At 39.2% G+C, this 22,608-nt stretch overlaps 1 protein-coding gene across 4 annotated transcripts in view; it reads right to left on the reverse strand.

The window, feature by feature from the left end:
- Positions 1–22,608, reverse strand: part of SPIDR (scaffold protein involved in DNA repair) — a 202,580-nt gene that overhangs the window by 144,416 nt on the left and 35,556 nt on the right. For all 4 annotated transcript variants that reach the window (XR_003989104.1, XM_030469877.1, XM_030469893.1 and 1 more), the window contains exon 6: positions 3,684–3,940. Coding sequence is in view for 3 of the 4 variants with exons in the window: in XM_030469877.1 (XP_030325737.1) it covers positions 3,684–3,940 (257 nt within the window). In the remaining variant the exon portion in view is untranslated. The remainder of the gene's footprint in view (positions 1–3,683; positions 3,941–22,608) is intronic.

Below are 22,608 nucleotides of genomic sequence, written 5' to 3' on the forward strand. Positions count from 1 at the left end.
GCTTTTTTTCCCTGTTAACACCAAACACCTGGCCCAGTGAAACCATCCACACTTCATAAAATCGAAAAGATGTTTTAACTTTCAGTAAGTGCAAAATAATTTGCCCATATACATTGCCAGTGATTACTAGCGCAGCCATAATATTCTTCAGTTAGAATCTCCTAATCCAACAAGAAATTCACTAGCAAGGAAAACTTAATCCAATAGTTAAAATCAGCATAAGAACAGGAGGGTCAAAAGGGCTAGTCTGTTGCTGTTACAACCTCATGCTACTTGTGGACGCGTGTAAGTTAAGAACAGACCCAATGTTAGAGTAAAAGCCTGCTTCATTTGTGCCAGCTCCTTCCTCCCTTGGCAATTTCCTTTATTTTCTGGACCACAGTTGGCCTCATGTGACAACTGGATTTCATTTTACTGCACGTAGTACCAGGATGTTCTGTAATTTTCTCCTCTTTTGATAACAGAGGTTAATTTTAGCAGACCACATATGTAAATGGTTTGCATACAAGTAGATACAAGATAATTAAACAGAATTTCCCAAGATTTTATTTTACTATCAAACTAAACATGGCCACTCAAATCTTACAAAAAACAAACAAAAAGCTAAAGCAGCTGTTCTTCACAACTAAAAGCTCTTGCAACGTGACAGATTTAGAACTAGGGATAACATTATATAACTTAAGATATCTGTTTCCTGCACTGAAACTCAGACTTCCCCTCCCACCCCCCGATGGAAATGGAATCTTACTAGAAAAAACAAACAATCTAAAACACCTTTAAGGAAGGTTTACTTGTAGACAAGAAGGGCTGAATGCGTGCATGCATTTTGAGTTTTCTTCTTTCTTCTTCATAAATAACGAAAGAACTCAGTTACTTGTTTAACCTCTGTAGCAAACTTTGAGACTCTCATTACTCTTCATTTCCCCCTTCTTTCACAAGGGGACTTTGAAAGACTTGGAAATAGTGCAGTTTAGACTTTTCACCCTGTAGCATTTATATGAATTACACGTCTAAAAAGAACTTCCTGAAAACTTCTATTTGCAGTGTATACTCTCTCCCCTCAGGTGTGCAAATCACTTCCATTATTTTCCCATGCAGTGTTGGCTCAAGCTGAGAAACTGAATCTTTGTGGTGGAATAAAAGGAACATCTAAACCCAACACCTCTTGACCTGATCACCAAGGCAATTCACCTTTAGTATCAAATACCACTAGTAGCACTTCTTTACCAACTCTTAGTAGCTCATGGGTGCAGTAAAATGACATTTGTCAGTATACCTGGGAAAATTATACCACTCCTACTCCATCCATCATCAATTTTCTTTAAATAAGGGTAGCATATAACGATGGCATATAAAACCAATGTTTAAGGTGAAGGTGTCCAGAAGCAGTGATATGGCTGTGAATCAAAGAGATGATACTTCGCAACTAGCATGACAAACTGGCACCTCCTGCAGCACTGCCCTTCAGGTTACTTCAGAACCTGCCTGGGACGACCGACAACCCTGAAGGACAAACAGCACAGCCAGCTGCTCTCCCCTGTGGACTGTGGTAGAAAGAACAATCTTTACTTAGAATAATTTGGAGAACAAAAACTAACATTACAGGGGATACATGAACACAGACAAGAGTTTGACAAATGGGCACAGAATAGTCCAGTCAGTAGGCATGGTGGGGGAGAAATTGCCTTTGCCATGCCTTTCTTGTCTGCAGATGCTAATCACTTTCCAAAACACCACTTAACTGCTAAAAAAGGAGGACTGTAACATGCACCTTCAAATTTCGCTCATCATCAGCAACACTGTATATCGTGCATATTCTTTTGGGGACCTAGATGGGTTTCTCATTTTCTTTCCATTCAAAGTTGTTGAATTTACACTCGACTTTCTAACAGTAGGATCAGCAGAATTTATTTTAACCATCTATGAGCAGCTTACTTCCGAAGATTTCTGTTGGTTTGGTTACATCTCAATTCTTGTAGTATATGACAAACCTTTCCCCAAACTGGTCTTCAATCCACAGCACTGAAAACCTGGGCTTTCCTATCAAGGATGCAGACTTTTATATCCACTGGTAGCACATCAGTGAAAATGTTCTCCATCAACAGTAAAAGGAAGGATGGCAGAGACACATGCAGAATTAATGCCCTGAACAGGAAGAGTGAAAAGATGACTATTACCTGGACAAACAAAATAACTAGATAAACAAAACTCATAACTGAGGAATTTCCTGCCTGCTTCCTTGTTCCCAAAGGAACCCAAGGTGGAACCGCAGGATGGAAGAGTGAAAAATCCTGCAAGCTCTGCTCCTCTGGCCACTCCCGACAGATTACATTCTATATCACTGTGGTTGGCTTGGGTTGGTTGGTTTGTTTTTAGAGCTATTTATTCTCTTACACACTTGTTTTGTAGTATCTTTGCTGTAAAATATCTTTTCGCACTAACGTTGATAGTAGAGGTCATCAAAGGAAGCTGATAGCTGAAGATTCAAATAATGTTTAAGATACAGAACTCGTAACCCTGGAATGTTACTGCAGCAGCTAAAAGTTTTTATGGCTTCAGAAAGCTACTGGGAAACTCATGAAAAGATGAACCCACTGAGGGTAGCAAACAGCTCCCGAGCGGTAAACTGCTGAAGGCTGGATGTGCATCTGGGCAAAATACTGCTATACACTTGTCCCATTATTACCTTCACGCATACCTGCTTCTGGCCACTAACAAGTGTTTTTGGAGGTTACAGCTTTGGCCTGACGTAGTACAGTTGTGTCTTTATATTTTTAAAGTAAAAAGAATTAAAGCTTGATTGCACAAGCAAAACACTTTTAAGTATAGAGATCCTCAGTAATCAGTACCTTCACATCGTTCCCTCAGTCAGCATTCTGAAATAGCCAAGAACATTTTTACAGAAAAATATTTCTGGCTATTTAACCAAAGGGAGTATTTATTTTTAAGTAAGTGATTGATTACTGTACATAGAATCAGCTGTGAAAAAAAGTAAGAAGGAACCACATTGTTGAAAATATGTGTAGTTGTAGTCTCTATAATTTGAGGCATACCTTCACATATACCATTTATGTTAAAGCAACTTTCATTAACACAATATAGGAAGCGACCACTTCTGCACTGTAATTAGCTACAGAAAGAGTGAATTGTGAACATCAGGCTTCCACTGCTCAGGCTGTTTTCTTTGAGCAGTTAGATATCTTTATTTATTTAACATATTTATTTCATGTATTTAACGTATTTAATTTGGTCACAGAGATTTAAATTTCACATTAATAAATACATCCCACCTTTGCTTAAATATCACTTTGTCCTGCACTAGTCAGCAGTATTGCTCATCCACTCCTTTTCTACAGTATTTTGGACAATACTGCCCTGACAAATCTGGAGAGGATTAAAAAAAAAGAAAAAAGTGTAAGGCACTGTAAAGCATTATTAGAAGTGCAAAACCTGTATGGATGTGCACACCGGAGTTCAAGAGCTTTCACCACCAATTTTAAATCTGAACCGAGTTCCTTCTTGCTCTGTTTGCTTGTTTACAGATAAATGTCATTCATTCAGTTTTTGGAATTTGCATCTCTAAAACGTTTACCCTTGAAACGCATTCCTACCGTTCTGTAAGTATTCTTTTACTTACAATGAAGAAAAAATAAAAATCCCTTAAGGCAGACAAGTGCATTTACCTCAGCAGCTTCCTCTTCTTCGCAGACTCGTCGGGGGCTCGGGTGGCCTTGCCCGCCTGCTTCCCAGGGGTGCTGAGAAGGGCCTGTGCAGACCTCAGCCACTCGCTGGCCGGCCGTGCTGTAACATTCCCCGTGTCCACTCCTGCCCTTGACTGTAGTCTCTTAGTGGATCCTGGAGCAGTGGTCGCCAGACCTGTCCCTCCTTCTCCCACGCTGTCATTATCGGATGAATACTCAGAAATTTCTGTCAAAGCTGTCTAAACAAATAAAAATATAAAGCTATTTAAACAGAATGCTAATGAGATAGTACAAGCTTTTGTAGGCAGTTATTTATGTTCCTTAGCAATCCATAAATTGAATGCCAGTTTATTAATATAGCTTGGACAACTTCATTGTACATGCACATTAATCTTTCATAAGTCAGCATGAACTCCTGAATAATGAGGACTATCTCTTGGAGGACAACTGGGATGAGTAAGATCTACTTTTTCAAACAACAGAATTTATCAAAACAATAAGCCAATGCTTATCTCTATGAGAAATTTCCAGGCAAGTGTTAGGATTAAAGCAAGTTTTCAGGAAAGCAGAAAGAGGCTAATGAGTGACCTGGCAGGAAAGCTGAGGGAAAGGGAGCTTTCACATCAGGATTCAAGTAGGAAGGCTGGCTTCCGTAGCCAGAATGGAGGAAAGAAATACATGCCTCTCTTGAGAGCTCATAGCTGGCAGAAAGTATGTAATCTTTGGTTAAAACAAGATTTTGACTACTAAAGCTGGCCTTCACTTATGTCCAGTAGGCCTATAGATTCCCAGGAAGGTTTCAGAAGTTGCGCATAAGCTATCAGGCTGCATCCAGGTAGCTCCAGGGAGGATTGATCACTGGTCAGCAGCCAGGGCTGGAGTTCAGACTCATAAAACCTCGCTGGAGCTCTTCCTCTTATATACTCAAAGGACACACTGAACTCATCCCACTGAAGGAGGGATGAGAGCAGAGGATGAGAAGGCCCCAAGTGTGCAAAGAGACATGGAATGCTGAGGGGAGGGCTGGTAAGGAAAATTCACTGGTTCTGGCTTGGCTTGTTTTACTGCTCCTATCTGGCTCCTGCACAGCAAGGGCAAGGCAGCTGGGTTGGCACTCTAAGGTGAGCTCTGCACAGTTTTTATGTACATTGTGCTCTCTTGACATAGTATTTCTTAAAGTACAGAGTATAAAGCAAAAATACTTGGAAAGCAGCATTTTGCCTAGTACAGAACAAAATGATCTAAAACTCTGAAATAGCCAGAAGACTAAGAAACATGAGCTGGGCTCAGACTTCTGGAGCTAGTTGGGGAAAAAACCAAACCAAACGAATAAACCACATTCTGTGCAAGTTCTGGTGGGGTGAGCATAGTACTAGTCCCATCGCTGTGACCACCAGCACTAGCTCAGCTCAAGGAGGTTTGCACAAAACTGTTCTGTAGAAAAGTTAAATAATTCAGCCTGATCCTTCAAAGAACCAAAACCGAGTGCAAAACATTAGGTTCACATTACCAATGGGGAAACAGAAAAACCCAAAGACTGCTGCCCTAGACCTGAAAAAAGAATTATTCTATTCCTCTGGTCTAATGCAGTAAGCAGCTCCCCACACAGGTTATCTGACAACTAGCTCAGATAAAGACTTTAAAGATAAAAGAGGAAAAGGAAGGAAACCACTGCATTCACTCATGCTGTTGTATGTTATTAATTAGTGTAATCATCTGAAACCAACATTTCTCTGCTCTGCACAAAAACGAGTTCAGCTCTCACCAGTTCTTTAATACATTCTTCACATAAATGATGAGACACTGTGCTCATGTTCTGAGAGCTCACCTAAGTATTGTGGAAATTGGAAGGACCTTTTAAAGTTATCCAGAGAAGGAGAATAGCTAAAAGAATGTAATTAATATCAGCCTTTTTTAAACACAACACAGTCAACATTCGTCCCTTGGCAACAATATTTCTCTGAAAACAAACTCCTTCCACATTGGAAAAGAGCCAGGAATAAAAGGTTGCAAACAGTATGAAAGCAGTAAGCAAGCACTTAATTCTTAAAACACCATTCCAATGCACTCTTGTGCTTTAGGAATGCTTTAATTTTGCTCGAATTGCTATGATACCCACTGCACCTAAAAAAAAGACACAAACTTGAGTTCTTTGAGCAAGTAAAATGCATATGGCAAATCCCTGGGATGTGCTGCAAGCTAAACACATGTTTTAATCCTACTGGCTGTTGTAAGAGTTAAGAAGCTTTCCTAAGCAAAGATTGTCTAATAAATCATTTAATTCTTCTGCTAATATTTATTACTGTATACTTGTTCAGACTTAACTTCCCCAAGGTAACCATACTTTGGGGGTTTTGGTTTTGGGTTGTTTGTTTGTGAGAGCGGTTTTTTTTGGGGGGGGTGCTGTCTTTTTTTTTTTTTAATTGGTCAGTTGGAAACTTTTAAAGAGGAAGCTATAAAAATGGAGAAGAAAAACAAAGAACTAAACCTCAACCTTCCAATTCTGTACATTATTTAACTGTAGCCACCATCAGAAATACAGTCTTTAAAGTATTTTCAAAGCATACACACATGATTTTTCAAGCACCCAGTAAATGAGCTGGCATGTCTACCAACATTATGGTGGTGGACAGCTGGCCAAAAACAATCATCTAATTTCTTAGGTTCACTTTAAACTAATCATTGATAAATAGTGAAGAACTTGTTTATCAATTATCAATATCTTAAACATCATGAAGCTGAATTTTCAAGAGGTTGTTTGGTTTTTTTAAATAAGATCTGCAGTAATATCACTAGGAGGCTCTGAAGAGCGTCACTGCTAAGCACAGAGAAGTGTCAAATGCAAAGCAGTTGACTGCTTATTATTTCAGAAAATAGTCGATTTTGGTTATGGTGGCTGAAGGTATAATGTTCCCCACCACACACAGGCTCAGTTTCCCCGCCCCAGTCCTCTCCTCCAGTGCCTGAGCCCAATCTAATTACCCCCATGACTATCTCCTATATATCCCAATCATTCCAGTAAACTGTTCACTAAGATTTACCTATCATTTCCAATGATGGCCTTGCCACAACACTCTTTTGTATCATACTAACCACTTTTCCACGTCCAAAGGCCGAGTTGAAAAAAAAAATGCAGGGGCTGACCTCAATCTCTCTCTCACTAAAACCACAAACATAGCTCATTTTGTTAATTTTCAGAATAAATCGATTTGCTCTGTGACAAGTTTCATTTGAAAGGTTCTAAATGCTCTCCTTTTATGGCTCTTTCCTTTAAGGAAAAATTACTAACATAAATGCACAGAAATACTGCTATTTTTTCTGATAAGCTTTGATTACAGGAAAACAAAGAAGTCAGTGAGTATTGTAGCTGAGCATCCAGGAGCCTATATTTTAAAACCAAGCACCTTTAAATCAAAATTCATCAAAAAGGAGTTCTCAGGATGAATTAATTTACAATGTGGTTTTGACAGCATTCACTAGTACTAGGTAATGTAGAGGATGGTACAAATGTAAAAACAGAAACCAGACTGAGAAACAGCAAAGATCCACCCCCCCCCCCGGCTAAACAGTTAAGATTGCTAAAGAATATATGATTATTTGTGTCTATTTAAACTCATTTAAAAAAAAAAAAAAAAACACAACACACACAAAAATAAAAAGATCACAGAAATGTTAAAATCCTGGCCTAAACTGTTCAAAGACAAAACTCTTGACTTCAGTGAAATGAAGATAGTATTCATAAGCATGTAGACTTTGCACGCAGGCAGCACACAAGATACCCTTCTGCTACTTCTGCAACCAAGTACTCCCTCACACTCAAGAGATTTGCTTCAGCTGCCTGTTGCTTTGCCTTGAACATCTTGGGAGTTCTTTGGGAGTACCTTTGCAATCTGCACAGCATGTGCCCCTAAAAAGTCTGAAAAAAATATTTCCCTTTTACTTCAGTAATGATGGAAGCAAGAAATATCTGTATTTGATTACTTCAATAAGCACTTGGTATTTTCTATCAATAAATTAACTTACTGCTAATGGGAAGTGTTAAATTCCCATTTGAAGTTTCCAGCTTCAGCACAGAAAGCAGAACTGTGCAATACTTTCTGTACAAGCACAAAACTAATATATCAAAAGTACAGATTTATTATTTTTTAATAGAATTAAGAAAAGGCTTTCTCATACAGTGATTGTTAATGAGAGGCAAGGAGATGAGCAGTTGGGAGTTTCGCATCCCCCTTGGCTTTCCTCCCAAGTTACATCACTCAGTGAAACCTTTCTTTCTCGGAAATATGTCAGTATATACACCCTGCTTTTGTGCTGGTTAAACACCTTCACTCATTCAGTCATCATTCATTCAGAAAGTGTTGTAAATCTTTCCCAGTTGGTATGAAGATACTTTGCAGACACAATGCTCAAAAAAAGCTCACAGATATTCTGAACAAGTTCATCAGCTGAAACTAAGATGCTTCAGCATGCTGCAGTATGAACAAATATCCTCTAACTGTCAAAAAATGGCTATGAAGTTCTATGTAAACATTGAAATAGCATTTTCCAGATGGAGGTCACTTAGCCTGTCATTTTCTTCCCTAAAAGCACTAATTTTTGTCTCTCCTATTATCTTACTATAGCTTAGCTCAAGTAGCTGAAGAACTAATAATGTTTCTCAGATGGCACTCTTAGGGAACCTGGCTTTCCCAAGGTCAGAGCCAAGTAATGTCAGAAATGGAAACGGTATTTGTGAATTTCAGACTTTGATCACTGTACATACAGAGGAAAATTAATCTTATGGTATTTCCCTTCCTACTTGTTCTTTCACATATCTTTGCCTCTAACTGTGAAAGAGTTTTATCTCCTGACTGTTCTCTCATGGACTCTCTTTTTCTCATTTCGGAGTCCCTTTCTCTTTTCAGAATTAATTTGCATTTCTCCTAACTAGCCTCTCATGACAGCTCTCAAGATGGGTAGAAGCTGGCTGGTATTAACAAGCAGACACAGTGAATTTAGGTGACTATCCTACCACCTCTGCTTTTAAACAGTCTTCCTCTCTGATAAGCAATGTTACATTTGCGCTATCGTGCATGCAAAGGGATTCAAATGCAGGAAAGTTCTACCCCAGAGAGTTAGTTACAGCCTACAAGGAGATTTTATATCTTGCATGGCACTTTCCAGAAAACAATCTGAACAAGCAGAAAAGCCGCTGGATTTGCTACAATGAATATTCACAAGCATAAATCACCAGTGCAGTATGTCAACGGCCCAGGCTATGCTTATGAATGCTTGAAGCTAACTCCAGCAGAAGCTGGCTTACAGGATTAAAAGGAGTAGGGTAAAGGTAAAAGAAAAGAAGTTTCCCCTTAATTAATCAACACAAAATTAATTCAAGCATTGTGCATACAGATAGTACAGGATATTATTCAGCTCTATAAAGATAATTAAAGATATAAAGCATTTGAAGCTTGCAGCTCTCTTCAAAGCTTTGTGTTTTCTGAAGCTCTAACTGAAACACTGAAGTCTATGCCAAATGTTTTCCCTAGTATCTTGAGAAATAATTTGGTCCTTGGTAAGCTAGCTACTTTCACTCTGGGGCGATAAAATTCAGATTACCTTCACACAAGAAGCTTAATGTTCAAGTGCAGAGCTAGGCGTGTGCCGCTCTGTGGGTGACACCAAGCTTTCTTCTCACGGAACAACCACAGGAACAGCACGCAAATCGTACAAGATTAGGTAGCGCTGCGTGGGCAGAGATAACCGTATGACAAAAAAGAACAACAATGAAAGACATAAATCACCAACAAGGTATTTTTGGACTTGCAAGCCCAAACTGACACAGTAGATTAACTGAAATTTTGTATCTGGAACAACCAGCCAGCGTTATTACAGAGACAGCATGTATTTAGCATGGATCTCAGATAATGCCTAGTTGTTTAGCTAAGTATAGCATTCCTCCACAGCACATGCGCTCAGACCATCTGGTCTGTCCTAAATATTTATCAGTGGTGTTGGTTCAGCGCACTAGGAAACGACATGTCCTGCTCCACACGCACTATGTGGCTGCCATTACAGGAAACAGAGCCATACGCTCTTTGAGGGCATGAAAACAGCCACCTCAAGCATTTCTCTGGCAATCTACCACTGAGCTGACAAAGTGTCTGCTTCTTTCTCCCTGCTCGGCCACCGCTAAACTTCAGCAACATCTCCCTTCACACGGACGTGGTAATGAATTTTTGCTATCTCCTAGATGCTACCGCCCCTAGGCTGGAATGCAGTAGTTATTAGCGCACAAAATCATTTATGCCAAGTAGCAAAGAAGAATGCTGTATCTACTTGAATATGGAGAAGAAGTGTAGGCAACAGCAACACTGTAATTATTCAAAGCAGAATTTGGTCACAGACTGCACCCTCATCTCCTCTTAATGGTGTTTTGAGACCTTTAAACAAGTGGTTAGGACTTCTCTTCTATGACTAATTAAAAAGGATTCATTGCATCCAGCAGCCTAGTGCTTCCTATCTTAAAGGAAATTGTTTCATGATTATTTCTGGAGGAAGGAGGCCAGCTACTACACCTTAGGCACCGCTGCTTACACTGTTGGACTTCCCTTTGGAGAACTCCTGGGGAAGTCTTACCCATGTTTAACCCCATTTATTCTGCAAGTTCTGTCAAAAATTACACCTGCATTAGCTACTGTCTTAAAAGGATACCCTGAGCATGATTCAATTCCAAGGAAAAATACGAATAACATTTATCAAAAGAACAGGCTGAGAAAGTTGGGGCTGTTCAGCCTGGAGAAGAGGAGGCTGCGTGGAGACCTCATAGCAGCCTTCCAGTATCTGAAGGGGGTCTATAAGGATGCCGGGGAGGGACTCTTCCTTAGGGACTGTAGTGGTAGGACAAGGGGTAATGGCTTCAAACTTAAACAGGGGAAGTTTAGATTAGATATAAGGAAGAAGTTCTTTACTGTAAGGGTGGTGAGGCACTGGAATGGGTTGCCCAAAGAAATGGTAAATGCTCCATCCCTGGCAGTGTTCAGGCCAAGTTGGACAGAGCCTTGGGTGACATGGTCTAGTGTGAAGCATCCCTGTCCATGGCGGGGGGGCTGGAACTAGGTGATTTGAAGGTCATTTCCAACCCGAACTATTCTATGATTCTGTGAAAAGTAAATGGGATGGTTTCAAAGATGTTTTCATGGACTGAAGGAGCTCAAAAGGCTCTGACAGACATAACTCTACAGAAATTAATGGAACGATACAGCTGCTGTCAAGTCCGACTGCCAGTTACCCTCTAACACTGGGCTTCCTGCATCATTTCTGAAACCAAGAAAAGGTGTGGAGGACAACATGGACAGGAATACTCCCTTGTAAACTTCAAAGAGCAAGGAAGTTGAAGTACAGTAGGCAAGCCCACAAAATGCTGTTTTATATCACACATGAAATAACAATTAACAAAATAAATAACTTGTATCATCATTTATCAGCTCCCATATCTTGTGTAGATGACACTGCCTTGAAGTGGAAAATGAGGTGACGATTACAATTACATACAGTATGTTTGGCTATGCATTCTTTTTTGTAAAGGGAGAGGTGCATGTTTTTCTTTGGTTTGAGCTCTCACACATAATCCTGTACACATACGCCATGGGCAGGCAGCATCCTGCACACAACACTAATCGTTTTAAAAAACAAGAATGGAACAAATAACATTAGAATAAGATTTTGCACACACACACAGACAAATCAGCATCTAATCTTTGAAAGAAAAACTCTGGGAGTGATTTAAATTACAACAAACCAGACTTTTTATAGACTTTATGAAAAGATGGTATTTTACCAACTTTTTTTTTCTTTTTCTTTTTTAAGCCAGGTAGAGAATACACAAGTGGTAAGGAAGATGAAATCGAAGCCATAACTCATAATCCTGAGCAGAAACCTCAGCTTCTACAAGGCAAACAGGTTTAGCAGGCTATACCTCTGGAGATACATCCACAAGCTGTTCCAGCCTGCCTCTCCCAGAACAGGTTGTTCTAAGGCATGGATCAGCCAACCGAAACAGGTGAGGCTGTCTTCCCAGCACAAGTGCGTTTTCATACAAAAGAAGTCAGTAAAGCAAAAAGCACTCTGTTTACTTCTAAGCATACTTTTAGATGTAGAATTAAACAGGGATGCTGAAGGTAAGACTGAACAAAGTAGCTGTCTGGTGGGCACAAGGGCAGGAGAGAATAGTGGGGGGCAGTGAGCTATTAAAGTACAAAATGAGCACGAAGCAGTTTACCCAACGGCAGTGAAGGGATACTGATTTGTACTGTAGGGAATGTACGGCAAACCCTGCCGCAATTTTCCTGCAATCTGTAACATTTGTGATGTGCTGCAACTGCACCTCTTAAAAGCATCATTTTAGTAGCTTAATGAAGCTTTATCATTATGAGGTCAATCTATCACTTCCTAATATTCTGCATTACCACGATCTTTCCATCAGTCTGTGATGGGAATAACAGTCAGCTTCTAGTAGAGCAAACAGTGCTGAAAAATATCAATACAAACAGCTTATAAGTGGGGTTTTTTTTTTGCTTTGTCTAATCTTTTTTTTTTTTCCATCATACAAGATGATCTTCAGTTTCTCCCAAGAAAAAAGATAATTTAGGCCAATTTAAACATACTGTTAACCAACACTACACTCAAGTGAACTACCATAACCTTTGCTCTCCTTAAAAATAAGGAGGGGAGGGGGGAGACGCCATTTCACATGTTGCATCTTGCAAACTATTCAGGGACAGAACCAGGTCTCTTCTCATGCAACTGCGTATTATCCCACGCAGTTGAGCTCTCATCTTGATAAGGATCCTCCAGATGATAGAGACCCAGATTTTCAAATATAAATGCCTGACTCTGATACAGCATGCAGATAATTACATCATTTTGCACAGAAGCCTCAACGTTGTGCACTGAAGTCTGGGCACACGAGAAAACTGTAGTCAGCTTATAATACCACTTAAACTAGGTTTAGTTCTTAACACAGAAATAGTTACTTTAATGTTTCCAAGGAACTGATGTTATCACATGGTTTGATAACCTACTTTCAGATTTTTTGTTTATAGTTATTCACTCAGTTTCATTTATTAAAGTTAGTGGATTCAGGCCACGAAACCTCAGTTTTATTGTCTCTATTTTAGGTGATGCTATGGTAATCATCCAGGTTAAAGCTTGGATGTAACAAGAGGAGTCAACTGAAAGGCATGATTAAAGCCAAATTATTATTTATGAGCTAAATCCTAAAGCACCTAGACTAAACACCTGCAGGATTCAGTAGGAACTGTTAAGGGAGGAAATACATTTCCATCCTCAAGCAACTCTTTTGTTTTGTTCCAAGCCTTCAGAGAGGACAAATACTTGTAAAGAGAGGTAATATTTTTAACTAGACAAACAGCTGTAACTGTGGGAAAACAGACAAGCTTTAAGCGCTAAATCCTTCTATAGGTCCCAAAAGTCTGTCAAGTTTTTTTACTCCAAATAGATCATTCAGTCTAAATAAATTAAATCTTTCCTTATAAAATTGCTTCTCTACCGAATCTTTAGCCTATACAGTTATGAATAACAGTTCTGCAAGCTTTTAAAAAAATTCTTTATAAAGAAGAACCCATGAGAAAATACCTCTCACAATAATGGCACTTTAGACCACACAGGGAACGGTCAAAGACTTTAAAGCATCTTTCATGTGATGTGTTCTCTTTCAAAAAGTAGGTGATAACTGCAAGCAGGTTATTTTTTAGATGAAAGGAAGCAATTCCAGAATAACTAACTGAGAGATTGCACCCAGATACACAGTGAAGTACAAATTATGCACACTGACTTCTCATCTCTGGCTGATCTGCCTGCAGTTTCCTGTGAAACCCCTTAGAAAAGCACTATCAAAAAACGGAAAAAAAAGAAAAAAAAAAAGAGAGAGAGGAAATACAAGTGGCACAGTGTTGTATAACACACAAATGCAATACAAGCATCACTTCTGCAATAATGCTCAGCACCTAGCGTAATATTATTTTTTAATTCACATTTTCCAGAGGTACAGAGACATCTCAAAATTCAGACTCTGCTTCCAGCTCCAGCAGTGCCGGTGTTCACAGCTACAGCGCTGGCAGCTTCAGGAGACACCAGGCTGCTGGGCAGCACAGTGCATTACATTCATTTTCTTCTACTCCCACTCACTCCACATTCTTCTTACTTGACTGTTCTCCCCTTTGCCCCATTTATTGCTTCACAGCGCCTGCAGTACTGCCCCCAAAGCCTAAAATAGTCACTTCATTTCTTCCCTCCTCTTCATTTCCAATTTCTTCTGACCCTTTCCCTCCTCTCCAGAAGTCCTTTCACAGCTTACCTTTTCTAGACCTTTTTTTTTTTCATGTTTTTGCACCATTAAAACTATTTGAAACGGCAAACATTTCATGGCAGGAAACGTCTTACCACATCTGAAATACTGTGTTAGTGATGACAGCATGAGTATGCATACAAAAGCACCGCCTTCACCTAAACTCATTTTTAACAATGATGAGGGTGCCTATATTCAGCCTGCAGAAACAGAAGACCCATTTAATTGCTTTTCCAAGTAAGGCAAAGAACACCAAACAAGAAAACTAGTTAAAAAACCCCCCCAAAACACATTAAATGTACTCTGCTAAAATTAATTCTGTTTGGAGAAAGAACAAAGAAAAAGGAGCCCAATACTAAGTTTACAGATTTTCTTTTAGATCATGTGCCTAAACTTTGGAGGAGCAGAAGGAAAATAAAGTAACCATCAACTGGGTAAGGCACTGTAATTGAAAATTGTAATGCTGCTATAAATACACATTTTATAGAGAGATTCAGAGGTGCTAACTGCTGCAACACTGTCTTAAGTTTGACACGTTTAGTTGCGCTGATTGTTCACAATACATGAAAAGATTTCAAAGTGAAGTCCAATTAAAACTCTTTTGAGATCTAGATTAGAGTAAAACCACGTATGTGCTGCAATATATGTGTTACATGACATATAGTGACATGATTGCCGTAATGTGGGTATAACATACTTTACAGGACACATGGAGACAATCACAGATATTTAAAACTTTTATTAGTAAATAAGCATACCACACAAACATACCAGGAAAAACACACTTGAAATGTCCCAGTAAGACAGTAATCAAATACAGTCCTTACACAATTAAACTCAATGGACCGCAAGTCTTTAAAGAACTGGCTAGCAACTGGCATGGAGAAGTTGCAAAGAAAAGAGCCCTGAAATACAAACATCAGTAATTTGTACTAAGCAGTTCCTTATAAGGATTATAAAGCTTGCATAAAGTAGGAAGATTAAAAAGAATTAAGGTAATGCTTCTCAATTACAGGCAAAGAGACAAAGAGAGCTTGCATGCTTTACTTCAGGAAGGAGGGGGAGAAAAATCACGAAGAAATGTCATTTGCCTTTCTATTAGGTTAGCACATGTCAATGTGTATTTACACATGGAAAACACAATCTCTGCGAGATTCAGAGGCTGATCTGTGTCGTGTCCCCCCCTCCTTTCTTTTTTTAATTAAAATATAAGAAAAGCTCAAAGCTGACAAGATAATGCTAAAATAACACAGGTTAATTCAACTTCTAGGAGGAGCATTTAAAAATAAAATGTGTCTTTCAAGATCCTATTAAACATTCTCTGCTTGTTTTCCTCTCCCCAAATACTCAGTGATATTTGCCTTCTGCAGATAGCAGGATTTTTAAAAAGTGATGCAAATCTTTTTTTTCCTTGAACCTGTAAGTGACCTATTGACATTCTGATCAAAAACTTACATGTTGTGCATGAAACAACTAAAAACACTGTGCAAGTTGCAATTTCCTGAAATATCTGGGGCCACAAACCTGGGCCTAAAATTTGTTCTAAAAGTAAATGGAAGAAAAATATTCCTTATTACACAGCAGTTGACTCTCAAAAGGCAGCAGCTGGAGGTCTTGCTGTGGGGCCTGTGCTCACAGCACTGAGAAGCTCGGGTAGGGGGAGAGGGAAAAGCCAATTTGAGAGAAGGACAGTAACAGCAGTTTGAAGAAAGCGTTCAAGCAGTTCTGGGCATCTGGCTACACCATTTTTAGGAAGTGTTGATACAAGCGGCTTTATTGCCTAAATGCAGAAGTGCAAATGTTGGTATCCACTGTATTTTGTGCTCCCCTTACTGGCAACTATTTTAATCCGACATTTTTCCTTACTGGTTAGACAGCAATGTAGCACACATTCATATTACTTCGGTGGCAATGAATGGTCCCCAGAGTCTCTTATAACTCCCTAAAACACTGCAACATTTTCTATTCCTCACTTCAAATCACCAGAGATACTTGTGCCTATAGTAACCTAACTACTGCCTGGATGATCTGCACTGCCCAGCTTGCAATAACAGTAATTTCATTTTGGTCGGACAAATGGGCAAGACATTGCAGCAGAGTTGTTAAAAAAATTGAGCAATTAGTCTTATAAAAATCTAAACAGTTTCACATGCTTCAAGGGTCATTTTTTCAGGGTACAATATAGGGCAGAACTGCAGTGGAGCAAGATCTTCCTTCCTACTTGCCAAAAATCCAATCAGTTTATCTATACTGCTGTTCTAATGATTTAAACTCCAACTCATGCAGTATTTTCTGTTCAGAATGGCAGAATGGTAGGCACCAGGGGTTTTTCTGGAGTTATCAATTTATTAAAAGCAAACTACGTACTAATTATGTTTTTAAAATAAAGCAAAAGATTCAGTTAAGAAAATTCAGATTACCAACAAATGCAGCTGTGTCATATAATGGTGCAAGACGATTTAGCCTAGGCATAAAGAGGAATATAGGATTCAGCCAAGAATTTGAATATTCTTGTAAAAAAGATTGTTTTGCTCAGTTTTAAACTCCCCTGTCAAAATAATGAAAAAATACACTCACTAGTGCATCACTTAAACTCTTCCTTTCCAAAACGCTGACTTCAGATTTCCACTGGAGCTCTTGCAATTCAGAGCATTAATATAACACATACCAAGACCTCAGGATAAAGATCCTTTTGACGTGTTTATTGACATCTACTACAGCCAAATTTATACTTGGAAATCTCAGATGTTTTAAATGCATTTTCCCCCCAAATTGCCAAAAGCAAAAGGATTCTGTTTCGTACTAATCACTTAGGAAGGAGGAAGGGCTGAATTTCTGAATCAAAAGTTGATCTAGAAAATGTCTGTCAATTTGCAGGAGTACCATCAAGCAAGTGATTTTTTTTTTTTCCCCCACCCCTCTTCCATTGTACTATTAACGAAAGTCCTGGAAAACTGCATCACTACAGCCAAATATAAGTATTACTATTCCTGGAATGCACTTATAGAAGGAATGCAAAGCCTACCCTATGCAAAAGAGAAAAAGAGCACAATTACATTCAGGCTACCTGATGAGGCAACCACTTCTTAAGGAAAAAATTCTCAAGAAATTGAAAGTTCAATTTAACAAGTTATCTGCACTTTCAAACACCACAGTGAAAAAAACACATCCTAAGCACAAGCATTCACATGTATTTGTTTATATTTGAACAAACCTGTAATTTTCCATTTAGGAAATGTCACATATTTTTCTTCGCAGTTTTAGGTTTATCTTTGTGTATTTTTATATACCTAATGTTAACCTGTTAGCTTGTCCTGCCTGAACTATGAGGACTCTGACTATAAAGGGGTTCCTAAATTCACCCTGCTTTTTGCAGAATAGCAATTTCAGTTAACTTCACCAACTTCCTCTGCGTAAGGCTGTAATAATTCAACATAATTTCTACTAAACAGAAATGGAAGAACAATACACAGAAAGCAGATGCATGCACATCCACTCCTCCTTGCCCCAAAACTGAACTCAATATTACCCCACAACACACTACACATACATACTCTAAAAATTGGTTTCAAATATAGAAAAATATATGCAGAAGTTTCATGGCAGCTAACTTAACATTTGAACATTAACATACCCACAAAAATAGGGAACAAAAGCAACAATGCATTCTTATACTCAAAACCTCAAAACTTAAGGCCAATATCCCAAGAGGTTCTACAGTTTCAAGTGATGCTACACTGATAATCTAGGACTTTGACAACATCAAGCCATTGCCTCATTCATGCCCTGAACAGCAAGTATGGAACTCCAGGAAAAAGAGGCAGATCAGAAAAGCCCCTCTATTTCATTCAACAACTTCTTCAAAAGCACAGTGCAAGGAGAGGTCGCAGAAAGGATATAAACTGGGTTTTACAGAAAGCAACACCACTGGATTTATGTGCCTGGGTTTTCTAGATATTATAATATTGACACATATCATGGCCAAGACTGTGAAGGCAGGGTGCACAAGTGTGGCCTCTTTGTGGATACAACCCTAGCAGAAGTAAGCACAGATGATGTCTAAAGTAGTTTGACGGACAATATATAAAACCACTTTGGTGAAAGCAGAGGAACGCTATTAGCTGTAGATGGCAACCACCAACAAAAGAGTTTGCCTGTGACTCATGAAGTAAAAAATTGAGCCAGAAGATTTCTAGGTAGAGAATGCAGCCCAGAATTTAACACACACAAAAAAAACAAGCTCTTGGGAGAAATCTGGGGAATTCCCTGTTTCAGATACAGAATAGGAAACCATAGCAGTAATAGAAACCCAAGGAGGTACTTCAGAAAGCACATGATAGTTATAAAGTACTGCCTGAGCACATGAACCTTCTCAGTAAAATATGCTGTAGCGGTGTAAGCACAGGACTGAGTCAGAAAGCCTGACATTTAAGACTGGATCTACCATCAGTTCCTGTGGTTTGGGGGGACACTGTTTTAGACAACATTTTCATAAGACTCTCACCTCTGACAACTTGGCTCTCAAACTCAATTTGCACAGGTGCTAGACACCAACTCCCACGTAAAAGTTCTGAACACCACTAAGGCTTAATGTCCAGGGGTAAGCGAAGCAGAACTGCAAGGCATCTACATTTGAATTTAGCATAGGCAGACATTCAGATTTAAAAGACTCTTGAAAGTCTTTAAGTTTCTTCAAAACAGGAGACGATTGAGTACTTTGATAACTTCGTAGAGACCTCAAAAGAAGAGACTTTAAAATATTCTATGCATGTAAATATATAAGGTTATCTTCAGCTACAAAAGCTAAGACTCAGACTCCATGGCATTTAGATATCAAAGTCCAAGAGGTCAGTCACAAAAATCTTTTACTCCTGTCCTCAAGGCCTCCTGACAAAACCAGCTTTTTCAATACCTAGTATTTCAAGAGCTTCTTAAAGCACGTCTCGACATACCTAGTTGCAATGCAACTCTGCAGGCTCATAGTTTATGTCACTTTTAAGCCTGTGAGTACAAAGTTGGTACTTTCGTACCTAAGCCTTCTTAGGGGCTTGATTCAGTAGGTGTGGGTTTATGCTCTGCAGAGATTTCCACTCATAGCATGCTGTATGCTGTACTTGCATTGTAAAGTGTATCCACAACAGTAAACACATAAATCTCCTGTAACACTCCAGACATTTCAGCCCAAGCAGCAAGAAACCCAAATTCTGGCAAGAGAATCTTTAGCTTAAGAGAGTTTAAATCCCTCTCTCTCAGGAAAGCACTCAACTCACCAAACTGAGCAATGAGGAGGTAATTTCTATCCCGCCCTTGAAAGCTGGGCCACTGTGGAAAAATAATGCACAAGATTCAAAGGGAGATTCTTTCAGAGCTCCAGTCCCTGCTCCACATCAAACAGACATTAGATAAAATGCAGGAACACCAGGGAGCTTAAGTGTTCCTTGGTCAGAAAGACAGTAGCTAGGAATCCTGGTATTTACCACTTAAGCTCTTCTGTTCATTGTATACAGAATACAGGCATCTAAATCTAAGTTTAATGGCTACTTTGCAGGCCAGGACTTAGATTCCTGTAGTTCTGGCATGATGATCGGCTGCACCGCAGAGATCAGCCCATTTCTGTATCTGCCTCCAAATATGCTGCAACATTTTTTGAAAATCCACACTACTCCCAAAAGGCAAATCTCCCAAAGTCCATGTTGATTACAGCAAATATGTGACAATTCAGTCCCCTTTAGCTGCCTAACCAGATTTCAATTATTGCAGCTTGGAATTTTACAATGACACTGCACAACTAAGCACAATTGATTCAGTTTTTCATTTGTTAGTTAGATGAGCTCCTATCCACTTCTATACTTTCACAGTTCAGGCAGTGCAGAACTTCAAGCCGTGAAGACAACACTGGATTTTGCAATATATTCAGGACCTCAAAAAAGAATTTCAAATACATCAAAGTGGCCAGATAAGTTAGCACTCAATAGGAAGTTGTTTCTCGAAAGGAAATTGCAAATTTCAGTCAAAGAGGAAGATGGAGAGTTAGAATTAACTAACTGTTCCAAAAACTTCAGAAAGCCGGAAGGGTTTGTGACAGTTGCGTGAAGAAACTGCACGCAACCCCCAAAACAAGTTAGGACTATGTAAATATCTTAAGAATATGTCTCCAATTAAAAAAACAACAAAACAAATAAAAAATCTCCCATCAAGTTGCACATATTTCTGACAGGACATAACAGATTCTCTTTGCAGTTGTCACATTTGGACCTATTTATTTAGGTCCAAATTTTAGGTCCTATTTAAATAGGTCACATTGGGATCTATTTAATTACCCGTTGGACAGGCTACAGACACTTAAAACTAGTTAATACAAAGACATTTGTATTATGTACCTTCTCAGTTATGGAATATGTAACAAATGTATTTAAAACCAGAACACTTGCTACATTTTGTTGAAGTTTTCCCTATTACTCAGACCTTCCTAGCATTCAAATAATTAGTATTCGCTGAAGATCAGGGATTATTTTAATGCACATTCAGCCAGCAGCAAAGCAACTGGCATGATTTAGCCACTTAATCTGTTTCACTTAACCTGTGCTTATATCCAGTGTGCAAATTGTGGGCACCTGGCCACAAGCACAGAAGGGGCCACAGGACAGACAGATCTTTGGTCTATCCTATACAGTTATTCTTACATCAGAAAATGTTCCTCTGCAGCTGGGGAAGAGGTGCATGCTTGTAGTATCATTTAATACAAGACTTAGATAAAAAAGATACTGACTAAGACTGTGCTCTAGTACCTGGCCAGCAGAAAAGTCTTACTTTGCCTTTTGTGCCCCAAACACCCACTTTAAGTTGTAACTTAGATGTACAGTATTGGCAAAACCTTTCCAATTACTTTGTTACTGTACCTGAATGTAACTGGGAAGGTGCCAGTTCACAGACAGAGCTTTTGCTGTAATACCACGATAATGTGGGCTTGGTGTGGTTACATCATACACATTGCCTTGGCAGGCAGGCAGCAGCAGCTCCACCAACTGAGCTCAAGGCCAAGCCATCAACAGTTGTGCTGAATGCAGTTGTCTGCACATTTTTACAAAGGCTTTCCCATTTATGATGTTTGTTTTAATTTGCTGCCCTTATCTTAGTGCTGTACCAACATCCCTATGCAATGTTTGTATACCCAGTAAGTTGTAAGAAAACATGCAGTAACAGGCAACAAACTTGTCACGATCATTTAGCAAACATGATGCTCAAGGTTTTTCATTCCTGATCAAGTAAAATACACCATGCATAATTAAGCCCGAAATCTCTGTCAGGCACATCTGTCTTGGAACCACAGATCTGCTCATTTCTGAGCTCTGGGCCTTTCAGTGTGAAATCAGTTCCTACAGCACAACCCAAAGCTCTTTCTAACACTCTAAAACAGTATTCTCAGCCATTTTCAATTCTACTCCCAACAATATTTAGCCTTTTAGCCCCAAACTAGCCTACATTAGTTTTGGCGATGACACCAAAAATGAACCATATGCGCCACCTTGCAAAATCCATTCACCTGGCTCTGTTTGACAGAATTGCCATTCTGATGTTGTCCCTTCTTCGCTACGTGACACCTGCCCCTTCCCTTCCTCCTCTATTCATCCTCTTTGCACAAAATATAAAATAAACATATCAGGCTAAACATGAAACAGAGCAGAAGTAAATATTGGAAGTAACTGTATTTCAACTAAAGCAAAAGATTTCTTTTAAAAGTAGCTGCTAGCATAATTAAGGTCTGCAAGAAACAGCACTTATTAGGCTTTATTACAATCATAGGATTAACACTGGGGGTGGAATGTGTAAATTACAAAACTGATGTTAGTTGTAGCAATACATTTTTCTTATTTTGGGGAATACTGAATCCCAATATGCCAGAAATTACAGACCAGCATTTCGTTGCATAAAATGGGAGAGACAGTAGCTGAGCTGGGTCTTTGAGGAGCTGTGAGGACAAGTTAACCTAGCTCATAGTTTAGAGGAAGAAAGGCTTTCTGAAGGCCTATGAACTGTGCATTGAACAAGTTGCTTTCCAGACCCATCAGCCTCTCAAAAGCTTCAGTGGCCCACATGGACTAAAACTTCTCCCCACATCTTCAGAACCATATCCACCTTCAAACGCAGCAGCAGAGGAAATCTATTGAATATTGGCAAAATGATGATCAGAGACAGTAAGAGGAGATACATAATAGTGTCCTTGTGGATTTAGAGGCAGAAAAAGGAATTTACAGAAACATCTCTCTTCCCTGCCCTCACCACCACCCCCAAAAGTAAATCATGCAGCAGTGTTCACTCCTGTACAGTGGCTTTAATATGCTGAGTGATTAAAGGTGACGATGATGACTACAGGACATACTATGCATCTTTAGAGGGTTTTCAGTTCAACACTGAGGGGCCAAATGGGGCTACTGTGTATCTAAAATATTTTACTCTGATTAAAGGTATAATTATATAGTTAGTCATAATAGCTGCCATACTTTAAAAGAAACCCACCTCTCCTTCAGGGGAAGGGAAGGAAATTATGCTACTTTATTC

This window comes from Strigops habroptila, chromosome 1 (assembly GCF_004027225.2).
Source record: "Strigops habroptila isolate Jane chromosome 1, bStrHab1.2.pri, whole genome shotgun sequence".
NCBI lineage: Eukaryota > Metazoa > Chordata > Aves > Psittaciformes > Psittacidae > Strigops > Strigops habroptila.